The sequence below is a fragment of the Dryobates pubescens genome, chromosome 8 (assembly GCF_014839835.1).
Source record: "Dryobates pubescens isolate bDryPub1 chromosome 8, bDryPub1.pri, whole genome shotgun sequence".
Taxonomy (NCBI): Eukaryota; Metazoa; Chordata; class Aves; order Piciformes; family Picidae; genus Dryobates; species Dryobates pubescens.
The window spans coordinates 385,210-397,841 of record NC_071619.1 but is presented as its reverse complement, the minus strand read 5'-3'; the positions used below and the strand labels follow the sequence as shown (position 1 = coordinate 397,841).

Sequence of the window (12,632 nt, the reverse complement as noted above, 5' to 3'; positions counted from 1 at the left end):
TTGCTTACTCTCTGCTCTGTGTGACTGGGGAAAGCCAAAGCCACCCTAGAAGCCTTGATCCCCAGTGCTGATGTACTCCAGGAATTAACAACTCGGCGTTGCAAGCTTGGTGCCATAGCTCCAGCTGTTAAAAGGTTTTCTTCAGAAGTAAAGGAGAGTTCGGTTGCAGCAGAGTGGGATTTTACAGCTCTGACGTTTATGGGGCAGCCTCACTCTTTAAGGTCCCGAAACTAGTGAAACACCTACCATACAGAGATTACTCCCCTCTCAGGGTGCTCAATTAGTTCTTAATAAGAACAAATGGATGGCAAAAGTTGTTCGAGTACCTGCAAACAACTAATTGCCTGTTCTCACCCCATCAAAGCCAGAGAACAGAAAACTGAATTAAGGGTGGACTGTTTCACTCTCAGACATTTCCGCTGCTGTTTAATGTCTTTATTTTACAGGTCAGCAACTAAACTGAGCCTGCTGTGGCTTCGTTTCGTGACAGGAAGATCTTTGCTCTGGAGGGATTTAAAGTGAAACCTCAAAGTTCACAGGTTTAAAAGTAACACTAACTTAGGAACTCCTCTTAGACTAAAATGGCAAGGGATAAAGTAGGGTGGCACCATAGACAGTAAGCTTTCACTACAGAACCTGTCTCAGTTCTCTTACAGAACATCAACATTATCGGCCAGGCAGTTGTCAGGTGTAATTAAGAAGGAAAACTCCATGTGCAGCATAATTAACACATTGCCACTCTGAAATCTCTTTACTCGATAAGGGAAGGGTTAAGAAGTCTATGGAAGCTGTGTAGATCTGTTCTGCGGGACATTAAAAGTTGATGAGCTGTCACCATCACCACGAGCGCGTTTGTTACGATTACTAAAGCTGCCATTAACTGATCCTCATTAACGCTAAGAGTCACCGTCAGCACCAGATGCGGCGGGCTCCAAGCGCTGGAGGAGGAAGTTGAAAGTTACCTGGTGGAGTTTCGAGAATGGCTTTTCCCTTTTTGTTGCCTTTCTTCGGTTTTAACTCTTTCCTGCTCGGTTTGAACCCTGGGCGCTCCTCAGTCTCTGCAGCACGGATAGGTCCTTCCCCTCCAGGTTGCTCCGTGAAAGGAAAAAACTCTTCCCCGGGATACGGAAAGGAATAATAATGATCTCTGTTGCTAATCTCCTGCAGGTAGTAATCCTGATCGTCCAGGTGGGCGGCCCCGGACACGTCCCCCAGCAATGCCAGCCCAAAGGCGCAGAAAGCGAGGCAGAATTGTGCACAACATGAGCTGTGCTTGCTCAGGGCAATCATCATCCGTTGCTTTTGCAGAAGTCCCCTCTGCAAGTCCCAGAACTTTTATCTGGAGAGCAGAGAGCCCTGGCAGCCAGTGCCCCTCTCTGCAGGAGCCACAGAGGGCTAGAGGAGCCCGCTGCAAAACTGCCTCCGCTTTGGGCTGCCTGCGCCAAAGCTGCGAGGAGCGCAGCGGGACGGAGGGGGCCGGGCGGGAGTGCATGTGATCCTCGGGCTCCGCAGCCAGCCAGACGGACAAGGGCTCTGCTCCACCGGCATTTGGCAGGTGGGCTCGGCAGGGCGTTTTGTCTTGCTGCCTTCCCCTCCTGCGTTTCATTTTGTTGTTGTTGTGGCTGTTGCCGCTCTCTTCCAAAGGCAGAGTTACACTTTCCACTAAATCCCTGGAGAGTCTCTTTAGTCCTTCCCTCGCAGCCGATCCGAGAGAGCATTTAGTCAAAGAAAAGTAAACTTGGCAGCCAGCCTTCTCTCGGCCCGCGTTTCCCTCCCCCGGGAGATGCTTTGCAGATGGGGGTGGGCAGGCAGAGCCGGGGATGAGCCCTGCCCGCGGCAGGAGGGGTTCGGCCGCTTGGGCTTTGACCCTCGTTACGCACCTGGATACTTGTGGCACGGGTCTGTGACAAATAATCCTCGTTCTGTACCTGGCGTGCTATGTTCCCTTTCACAGTGGTTCCATTTTTGTTTTCTTTTTAGCTTTTACAGATGTAGAATCCCCCCCCCCCCCCCCCCCCAGCACCACTCTCAGCGTCCCTTCCTTAAATAACTTTATAGAATCATGGGTTGGAAGGCACCTTTAAAGGTCCAGTTGCCCTTGCAATGAAGGGGGACAGTTCTGTAGATAAGTTGTATAGAGTTAGTATATAATATATTCATCTTTTATATAAAAATATAGATAATTTTTTTACTCTATATGTACACACACACATACATACAGTTCTAGTGGCAGGGGGGTTGGAACTGAGCGATGTTTGAGGTCCCTCCCAGACCAACCCATCTTGTGAGTCTCTGGCATAACTGATACTGCTCAGCCCAGAGCACGTGTGTATTTAAAAGAGATTTTTCCTAGGCTGTGCAGGAGCTCCCTGCAGGAGCCCAGCTGAAGGCCAGAAAGGACATGTTTCATCAGAGGCCCTCTTTATCACTCTTTTCAGAATGAGCCTGACTTTTGTTCTCTCTGAAATATCTTCCAAACAGATTGGGATGCGCTGTGCAATAGCATCTACGCTCATGCAGCCCAGTGCCACGAATGGGATCAATCTGTCTGAGAAGGAAATCTTCTCTTTCATCTTTTTGCTATCTCAGAAATAGACTTGTGTGCTGAAGGAGCTTGGCTTACATGAACTATGAATCCTTACCCACATGCTGAAAGCACTAGTTCACGTTTTCACCATGGTGTTGGGCTTGCCACTGTCCACTCAGCTAGCAAAAAGTGTCCTCCTGCTCCTTATCCTTTCCAGGCACATTTTGTGTGTTTCTCATAACTTTAATACCACAATGAGCATAATCTAATATCTCAGTACCTGTATTTTTTTGGTATACTTCTGTCCTAGACAGAAGTCCAGTCCCACACAGGATGTGCTCCTGTGTGACCTGCTCTAGGTGATCCTGCCTTGACAGGAGGGGTGGACTCAGTGGTCTCTGGAGGTGCTTCCAACCCATAACCATTCTATGTTTCTGTATACTGAATGGTCATCCTTTCTGGCTTACTTATTATCCCTAGAGCAATGCCATGATTTTATTGTGCATGTTGTCCTTCCTCTTAGATCAGTGCAAACAGCTCTTCACTGACACTTCTCACTGTTCCCATCCTCCAGCTTTATGCTTTTAACAATCTGTTGATTAGAATCTGAATGAAAGATCATTTACTTGTTCACTGCTTTACTGGATTATAGACATGCATATCTTACATATAATTGGAGGGAAAGCTGCTTCACATCCAACTTTCCAGCCAGATCTGTCTGGAGTAGATGTCTGTCTGCTCTGGCACGGTGCGTAGTGCCAGGCTGAAGACCCTGGATATCCCAGCTTAGCAATTTCACAGGTGTTCTTCCTTGGTTTTCCCTTTCCAGAGTATCCAGGCCTCTCCTCCCTTGGTCCCAGTTTCTGAGGGCAGAGCAAAAGCTGCAGGAAAAGGCTACCACTTTGGTACTTTCTGCACACAACCACTTTTTTTGTGCAAACACTGTGGACATACACCAGCTTAGAAACAGAACAATAAACTTTTCCACCACACCATTCATGACTTTGGGCCTTTCTGGTTTGGGTCTTTTTTGCTTTGCTGCAAAATGTTATTTAACTCGTGGCAGTGGTGGAAGAAGGATACAGAGAAACAGAAGAGGGTTTACATTTCCAAATGCAACAAGAATTATTTTCATAACACAGAGAGCCAAGTGTTCATCAGTTAAGTCCCTGAGGGGTGGGATTTGGGGTGTGGGGTGTGTGTGTGTGTGGTGTCTTCATTATTTGCTTTTGGCAGCCTTCCATGTGTACTTTCCAAGGATGTGTGTGTGTAAATGTGGTATATTTCCTCTGCTTTGCAATGCTTTGTCTGTAAAGACACAGCCACGGGGCTTGCTGGGGTTTGGGTTGCTTTTAATGAATCCTATATATTTTTACACAGGTCATATGGGGTTTGCACCTCTTTACTAGATGACTTTGCATAGGAGCTGTATATGTGTAGAAGCATGATGATAGATTCGTGTAGCATAGCAGCAAAACTCTTCTCCTGCCAACCTCGGACAGGTTCTTATTTGCTACAGATGAAGATAACTTTAATTGGCACAGGTCTCCAGTCGAGTGTAATCCAGATCACCCTTCACAGGACCTTATCATTCACGTTCATGCTGATGAGGTGAGGTGTTGATGGTGAAACTAGGGGCCACATCCTGTGCCAGTGGTCCTTTCATCTTGCCCCTAATCATTCCTGAATTTTGTAGCAGATTCCAAACAGATGCATCAAAGCAGAGAAGATCTCAGGGAAGCTTCCACACGTTGCAGTTAGCTGAGAGTGCCTGCAAGGGCTGCTCTGAGGGAAAAGGTCATCGTGTGAGATGGTTTTAGTTCTTAGAGTGGCACGGGAGCATTAAGTTCAACAAAGGCTCAGATGTTTTCAGCCTGAGGGCTGTTCCTTATTTTCGCTTGTGAAGGACCACAAAAGCTTTTAAAAACTTGCAGCTGATGTGGAAGGAGATAAAGCAGAGCAGTGTTGGTGTAGAACAGCTGTAAGGAGCATCACCCTCCCCTCCTGGGTCGGTGCCAGTGGTGACCTGCAAGTTGTTCCATGCTTTGCTTTACATCTTTGTGCTGATGCAGTGAAACACAGCAGACTGCTGTCTTCAAACGATCAGGGCTTAGCTTCTCTGTTCCCAAGAAGTATTTCTTTGAAAGATGAGGGTTTACCCTCTGAGCTATCACTTCTCAAGCCATGCACTTTGAGCCAGTTTCAACAAAACCCTTGATAAAGAGACTCTCCCAACTCACCCTCACCCCTAGGCACAAAGGTACCTTTAGCCTGGCTAGTCCCCATGTCACCCCTGAGCTGGCGATGATCAGGTGCCAGCAGCCTGGGGGCATACCTGAGCCATCCTTTCTTGCCCTTCTTTTTCCTTGGAATTGTGTTCCCCAGCTCTTGTTTTGAAAAACTGAGAGCCCTGTGGCTGTTGAGCCTGAAGAAGAGCAGACTGAACAACAAACTAGAACACAGGAAGTTCCATCTGAACATAAGGAGACATTTTTTTTTCTTGTGAGGGTGCCAGATGCCTGGAGCAGGCTGCCCAGAGAGGTTGTAGTCTCCTCCTCTGGAGAGATTCCAGACCTGCCTGGACATTGTGGTCCTGGGCAGCCTGCTCTGGATGAACCCGCTTTAGCAGTGGGGGTGGACTAGGTGATCTGCAGAGCTCCCGCCCAACCCCTGCCTTTAAGTGATTCTGTGGTGCACCCTTTTGGCAAGATATGGCTTTACTGGAGCTGGTGGTTTGTGTCTGGGAGAATTGGGCTCTACCTGTGGCACATTTCCCCTCACACCTCTGCAGCTTTTTTGCTCTGTGTCTGGCTGTCAACCACAATAACTTCATGAAGTTCAGGTTGAGGAATGTGTTTGCACTGAGGAGGAGCAGAGCTGGTTGCCTGAGCACTGTCCTGATTCAAGCTCTTAGTTTGTATTTATACTGTACCTTGCACGTTCATGCTTCCAGCAGACTCCTGCAGCTTCTCCTTTGGAGTGTGTGCATCATTTGTGAGTTGGAGAACAGCTTTATGTTTGGAAGGAAAAGATGAAGGAATAGGCATCCCCCTCTCACTGCCATCTCAGGGTCACTTTCTGAGGTAGGACATAAGGTTTCTATATGCCTTGGCAACAAAACCACACCAAAAATAACTTCCCAGCAGCAGCGAAGTTTCTGCTCCCTTGTACCTCAGCTTGGTAGCAGATCATGGAGCACAGAATGGAGCAAGACAAGCAAGGTACACTTCTTAAACAGCCATTTTCCTGCATGAATGAAGCATTTGGCCCTGCTGTCAACAAACCCTCTCAGAGGAGGTGGGAACCGGAAACTGACAATGGGAAATGCAAAAGGTGTTTAACATTTCTGTGTCTCTTAGGTGCCGGTTTCTTACAAATGAGACAGAGACAGACACTAGTTAGGTGTCCTTCTGCTCACCTCTGGGCACCCTTGGGGTCTCTAGACATTTGCACTTGTTGCTAAGCCTGTTTGCACTTGTTGGTAAGGCAGATCCTGCAAAGAGTGGCTCTTACTGCAAAAATGTCTGTTAATAAACCCAGGCTCTCATTAGGAGGTGTTTCACTCATTTTAAAGAGGCGTTCGACTTTAGAGGGAGCATAATGATTTCACCAGGTGAGGGATGTCCAAAATATGTGGGATGTTGATGTTGCCCCCTGAGTTTATCAAATAATGGTACAAAACCTGAGGGAGTCTAGAGAAGAGCCAGTGATGCTGGGCTCCTTCATGAGCAGCCTGCTGTTTCCTTTAGCTAAACAGATTCTAGAGTAAGCAGATGGCACAACTGAAGGCAATTGTTTCCTCCAGCAAGTGCTTCTGGTAACTGGTTGGAGATGCAGCATGCACCCTACCTGGACAAACCAGCCCTCTGCAGTCTAACTTTTCTGCTGACAACATGGGCTTCAGATAATCACTCAGCACACTGCTTCCATGCTTGTGTCTGAAGAAGGGGCTCCGATTGCCATGGAAACAAAAGTTCCCTTCTCTTGTATACTTCCCTGAGCTATGACATCATTTTCACTAGCTGAACACTTTTCTCAGCAAGAAGTACAATTGTGGGATTGTCCTGCTTTGAGCGTCCCAACCTCACCCTCTAGGTGATGGCTCTGTTCACAGCAGAAGTGCTTTGTGTGTGGAGCAGAGCCTGGACCCATCATCACTGTTATTTGGGGCTGTTTAGATCAGATACACCTGCACCAGGTCATTCCTTCTGGAGAAACAGAAAATCTCTGTGTGCTCTTTTCCAGAGTTGTCTTTACTTTGTCATTCTGTGCTGAGCAGATGAGTAGCAGCAGCAGCATTTTAAGCAAGCCAGCATTAACCAGTGACATAAACAAAGCCCCAAAGAATGGTTGGCATTTCTGCAAGGAATGCAATAGGGTTTGGGGTTTTTTTGTTATGAAGGGGACAGCATTTCCTCATGCCCCAGGATGTCTGTAGGTTTTATGTTGACAGTACATGGCCCTGGCATTTGGCAGCTGCTGCCAGATCAAAGCCAGCAGGACTGTCGCTGGGGAAGGCACTGAAGAGGTTTCCTTGTGATTAAAAAGTCTATAATGCTAGCAGCACAAAAGGAGAACCCAAAAGACTTTTTTTCTGGCACTATTTATTTTTGGTTGATTTATCAGCATTTGAAAGACTGTAGGTCTGCCTTAGTCAATGGTTTAGAGGTTCTTGTGTTGTGGAAAAACTTATGTACATCTTACTTTAGCTGTGAGACTGAGCCAGCAGCAGGACAAGAGAGATGGGTGGATGACAGCAGCTTTATGGAGCAGTTGGAGAAATGGAATGCAATGCTCCCAGTGTGCACACAGCCAGGCTGTGGGGAATATGCAGTGGAAATGTCCTTTTTGGTTTGCTCCTAGGAAAGCAGCCACTTCCAGCAAATTCCCATGGACATCCCCCCTTGCCAACGTTCACATTTCGAGAAGGAACGACTCTCACATTTCAGTCTGGTATTTCCTGGACCAGAGCTGCTGTACGTGTGCCATGCAGAGTGTGAGCAGTATGGTTAACACATTCCAGGCAGCAGCAGGGAAATGCAGAGTGGAGTTTGTCTGAAACCTGCTCAAAGGTCTCTTTCCCTGGGCTTGCTTCTATGCACACAGCCTCAGCGAGAGGACATGGAGAAAAGCCCAGTGGGAACTGAAGGGGACACATAAATGCAGTAGCTGCTTGTCATGCTGAATGCAATAGAGCTGGCAAATGCTGCACCAGCAGAGAGTGGTTCCTAACATTTCTGTACTTAAGGATTGGCTTTTAAAGAGAGAATAGCAGGGAATTGTTCCTTGCAGGTACAAGTGGCTGTGATTCCTGTGGGGTAATGAATTCATGCAGTGATACTCCCACAGGAACACCATGTCTCTGCACAGCTCGTGTCCAAAGCCAAGCAGATCAACTGTAATTTAGTGGAGTTTCGTTATTTATATCTAATATCTTTGTTTGAAGGTGGGAAGAGCTGGTTTTATTTACCTTCATAATCATATGGTTTTGGCAGGATGCTGGAAGTCCCTTCCATAAGGCACTCGCTTGTTAGAACAGTGAAAGTGCAAGAATTCAAGGGAAAGAAGAGCTCTGATCTGAGCTTTGTCTCACAGAAGCCATCAAAGATCCCTGTCAGACTTACATCTCCAGATATGCCAAGAGCATTTCACAGCTGTGTCAGCAGCTTGTTGGGACGTGACTAATAGCCATTGAGATTGGCTCGTGCCAGCATGTTGGGCAAAGCTGTTTGAAGGGGAAGTGCTGGGCTCTAAAGATGCAGTGAAGCTTTAAGGCCTTGCAAATGTTTATCAATAGGTGGTATCAAAGAAACTATAAAGTTACAGGGAGGGTTTTTTGCCATCTCCTATGACAAATACTGAGTTGTTTGAACTATAAATCACAGACTGGGTTGGGTTGGAAGGAACCATAAAGATCATCTTGTTCCACCCACCTGCCATAGGCAGGGACACCTCTCACCACCCCAGGCTGCTCAAAGCCCCATCCAGCCTGACCATGAGCTGCAGTAAGACTGGCATTGAAATGCATCAATATGGTTTTCCACACAGGTCCTTGGCACTAATTCTGCCAAGGAAGCAGGATGGTGACCATTGTATTTTTTAATCTATTTTAAGTATTTAATAAAAATAATAATAATTTTAAAAGCTCAGATTGAAAAGTACCTTTGGGAGACCAACATCTCCCTTCTTAATCTCTTTGTATGATTAAACTGTAAGATCTCTGTGGCAGATTGTTTCTCACAGTGTGGCTGTATATGCCACTCGTCAGTGGGTTCAGCACTGCTAGAGATCTCCTTGGCTTCAGCAGAGAGTGCCACTGACATTTGGGGTACTGAATTTGGAAATATTGACCCTTAGCCAAATCCCTCCCCGTAGTGCAGCTCAGGTGGGCTTTGCTCCCTTCACAAGCCCAGCCCAGGCAGATTTTATTCACTGTGGACAAAATCCTGGCAGAAACTCCCAAGAGGCTCCAGGTGATTTGCAGGGAACATTACTGAAGGCCTCTTTGTCAGCAGATGAAGAAAAATGAAAGCTTAGCTCCCCTGTCTCCAGGGAGCTGCTTCATGCAGTGCCATGTTTTGATTATTTAATGCTGAGTGGCAGCATTCAGTTTTAAGGGCACTTTACATCTAGTTCAGATGAGCTTCCAGTCACATGAGGTCAGCATGTCTTGTCAATTCTGGGAGGCCCTTGCAAGCACTCCTCTGAAAACTGTGATCATATCAATGTCTCACACCCTCCCTGTACATCTGGGTTACCTCCAACAAAGGTGTTAGGGCAGCCTCACTTGTCCATCCTGGCTCCCCCAGGCCCCACAGGAGGTTGTTTAGGTAATGGGGACTTTGGAACACCCGTGCTGTTGTGCTGCACTGGCACTGAGCTCTCTGCTTCTCCTCCCGCATGTCTGTCCATCTGCAGTGTCCTTGTTGCCTGTGATGGATTGCATGTGAACCAAATGGTGGCAAATAAATTCCACTCCCACAGTATAAATATTGGCTGAGCAGTGAGAACGTGGCCAAACTGGTAACCTCAGAGGCAGAAAGCTGACAGTCTAATGATGTTCTGTTCTGTTTAGCTGGCTGACTCCTCAACATCCAGACCATGTCAGACCGACCCAAGCACATGATTGCTCTTACCAAGATTGCAGTCTGGGGATGTGGAAGAGAGCTAAAGGACTGGAAAAGGAGGTATGAAGAAAACTGAACTCACTGTGGTGAGCAACCGCAGGCATCAAATCACTAGAGAGGAGCAGCCTTAGGCATCAAGTCATTAGAGAGGAGCCATGCAGGGGACACAGAATGGACACGAAGAAGAAATTGTGCTCAGAATCCTTTCTGCTGCATGTGCTACCTGCAGCTCAAGTGCCCCCAGGACCCTCACTACAAGTTTAGGGGTTTTTCCTTGTTTCTACATTTTCCCAAAGGCTACAGTGGCCTTCCAGTCCTTCCACTGCTGGCCAGAAGGTTTTGTCTGGTGGAAAATGCCTCATCTGTAGAGGGATGCTTCTGCTGCTCTTTTCATGCAAGAGTCAATGACAGTCCAAAGCTGCCATGTACCCCAACTTGGCTGATGTGTGTTTTCCATATCCCTCCCAAGGCTGACAGGCAGGGCAGGAGAGCAGCCTGATGGAAATGAGCTTGCAGACAGGCAGGCAGCATTTCACAGAAGGGGAAGGCTTGTGTAGGCACGTTGCAGTTAAAGCACACAGATTCCTCTCCAGTGCAGAGGGAAGAGGAAACTTCACTCACCAGACCTGTCCTACCAATGAAGTTGCCATATGGGGGTATGGTCATAGCTAAGAACTTCTGGGCTGTTTAACAGCTGTGAGCATTGTGATTGGTTTCACAAACTACCCTCAATGCAGTCTTTGGGACCAGATCTTCTTTCCCACTGTTTAACCATGAGCTGAGCTGTCAGACAGGCTTTCTTCAATCCCAGAGTTACAAGAGGTTGGTGGTCACCCCCCTCCCATAGTCATACACCTCCTCACGTCCCAGCACTTCCCTGCAGGGCAGCATTGGTTATTCAAGACACTCAAGACCCCCCCACAAACAAAGAGGCTTCCAGTGCCTTCCTTATCCTGTGTGAAATGCTCCACAAGCCTTCCCATCTCTGCAGGCACCTACAGCCTCCAGGAACGCAGAGTGAACTGTGTCTCAGCAACCTGAGGGCCAGCACAGCAGGCCAGAAGGATGTGATGTGCCTAGAAAGTCTTCTGCTGCTGCAGCAGATTTATCTTCACCTTGGTAGTGGAAAATTAGCTTCAGAGGTTCAGGTCAGCTGGAGGATCACTTACAGCTACTTTCTACATGGTTCACTTCTGACTGTGGTCCATCAAGCATACCAGACTAATGGACTGCAGGGCAGCAACCTTAGCTTCATCTTCTTTTATCTTGGAAAATCTGGGTAATGGCATTAAGTGTGTTTTTCCATAACTAATTTGTATGAGGAGGTCAACCTCATAATTGCAGTGGAAAATATTTGTTTCTCAGGATTCCACCCAATCCTCTGTAAATTCCTCCTGCCTACTTGTCTAAGGGTGTCATGAAAGAAAGAAATACTTAAAAGGCAATGTTGAAAATGCCCTGGGAAACACCAGCAGCTTAAAACAAAGCAGTAGGGTAGAGAAAGGCAAAGTGAGAGTCAGGAAATTCCAGACAGGCAGCCAGATTCCACAAACAATCATTGATCTGGGGAAAAAAGACCTTGCAGTGTCTGCGGCTGTCGGAAGTGGGTGTCGGTTGCTGTTGATCTGCACTTTCTAGCAGTTCAGTAGCTGCTCCTGTGTTAACAGGAGCGCTGCCCCTGCCGCTGCTGCGGAGCACGCCGCGCTGCCACCGCTCGCCCAGCCCGGGGCCAGCAGCAGCGGCGCCAGCCGCAGCCTCCTCCTGCCTGGAGCTGCCGGCAGCGCGGAGCCCGCGGCCACAACCCCTGCGCGGACATCGCTCCCAGCTCTAATTTGCAGCAGTGCTCTTGTCGGAAGGGCCTAATGAGGTGGTGTTTACAGAGCCCAGCTCCTGCATGCCAGCTCGGTGCTGGTGGTGCGGCACTGCCCGGCACACAGCCCCGCGGTGCCGCGGCGCTCAGCCAGCCCTGTGCTCCCTTATGCCAGGCTGACTTCCTTCAGGCTCCATCAATTCATGGTCCCCTCGACTCCTGTCTCAGCTCCCTTTCGGGAAACCCATTTGTTTTGTCGGTTTTTCCCCTTCCTGCTTTGCGCTGTCATTTCACAGAATCCCAGCATGGTAGGGCTGGAAGGGACCTTTGGAGATCATCCAGTCCAACCCCTCTGCGAAAGTGTGCAGGCAGGTTTGGAATCTCTCCAGAGGACACTCCACACAACCCCCCCACAACCCAAGCCTGCTCCACTGCTCTGTCCCCTTCATGTTCAGCTGGAACCTCCTGTGCTCCAGTTTGTGCCTATTGTCCCTTGTCCTGTTGCTGGGCACTGCTGCAGAGGCTGTCCCCATCCTCTTGACACCTGCCTTTTGGATACTGAGCAGCATTTCACATAGCTCCTTTCTCCATTTATTACAGTGCTGGTCTCCTCAGCACCTCCATTTTTTCCAGTCACTGCTTTTTGCTAAGAAAACAGAATTTAACCAGAAGGTTTTGTTATCAACCCAACAGCTATCTCTGGACTTTGCAGACTGACATTTCTGCTTGGCCTGTCAGTCTCTTTCATCTCCTTGCCAGAAAACAAGTATCTGTGCTGTAAAGAAAGGTTTAAAATGGGACAGTTGTGGTCCTGGTTTCTGTGGAGCAGGCTGTGATTCTGCTTCTGTAAATAAAATGCCAAAAGGTATTAGTTGTGGAGTATCAGAAGTGCCTCTTCGTCTTCCCACAGCCATGCTGCACTCTTTCAAAATCAGGTTCAGGACCCAAAAGAAAGGAAACTGATTCTGCTCTGATTTTCTCCCTTTCCCCAGGCACAGGAGTGCTTCTTGTCTCTTTCCCCTTTGTCCAGCTTCTTTGCACTAGCAACCACACGTGGTTCAGTTTGCTCAGAGCGCTGTCCAGCCTGGCCTGGAATGTTTCTGGGGATGGGGCTTGTGCCACTTCTCTGGACCAGTGTTTCACCACCCTCTATGCAAGGAATCTTTCC

At 48.0% G+C, this 12,632-nt stretch overlaps 1 protein-coding gene across 1 annotated transcript in view; it reads right to left on the bottom strand.

Annotated features, from left to right (window-relative positions):
* CPXM2 (carboxypeptidase X, M14 family member 2) overlaps window positions 1-1,324 on the bottom strand; it is a 74,093-nt gene extending 72,769 nt beyond the window's left edge. Inside the window, exon 1 of the mRNA XM_009910425.2 lies at window positions 963-1,324. Within this exon, the coding sequence (XP_009908727.2) occupies window positions 963-1,293 (331 nt within the window). The 5' untranslated portion in view covers window positions 1,294-1,324. The remainder of the gene's footprint in view (window positions 1-962) is intronic.
* Window positions 1,325-12,632: the final 11,308 nt, after the last annotated feature.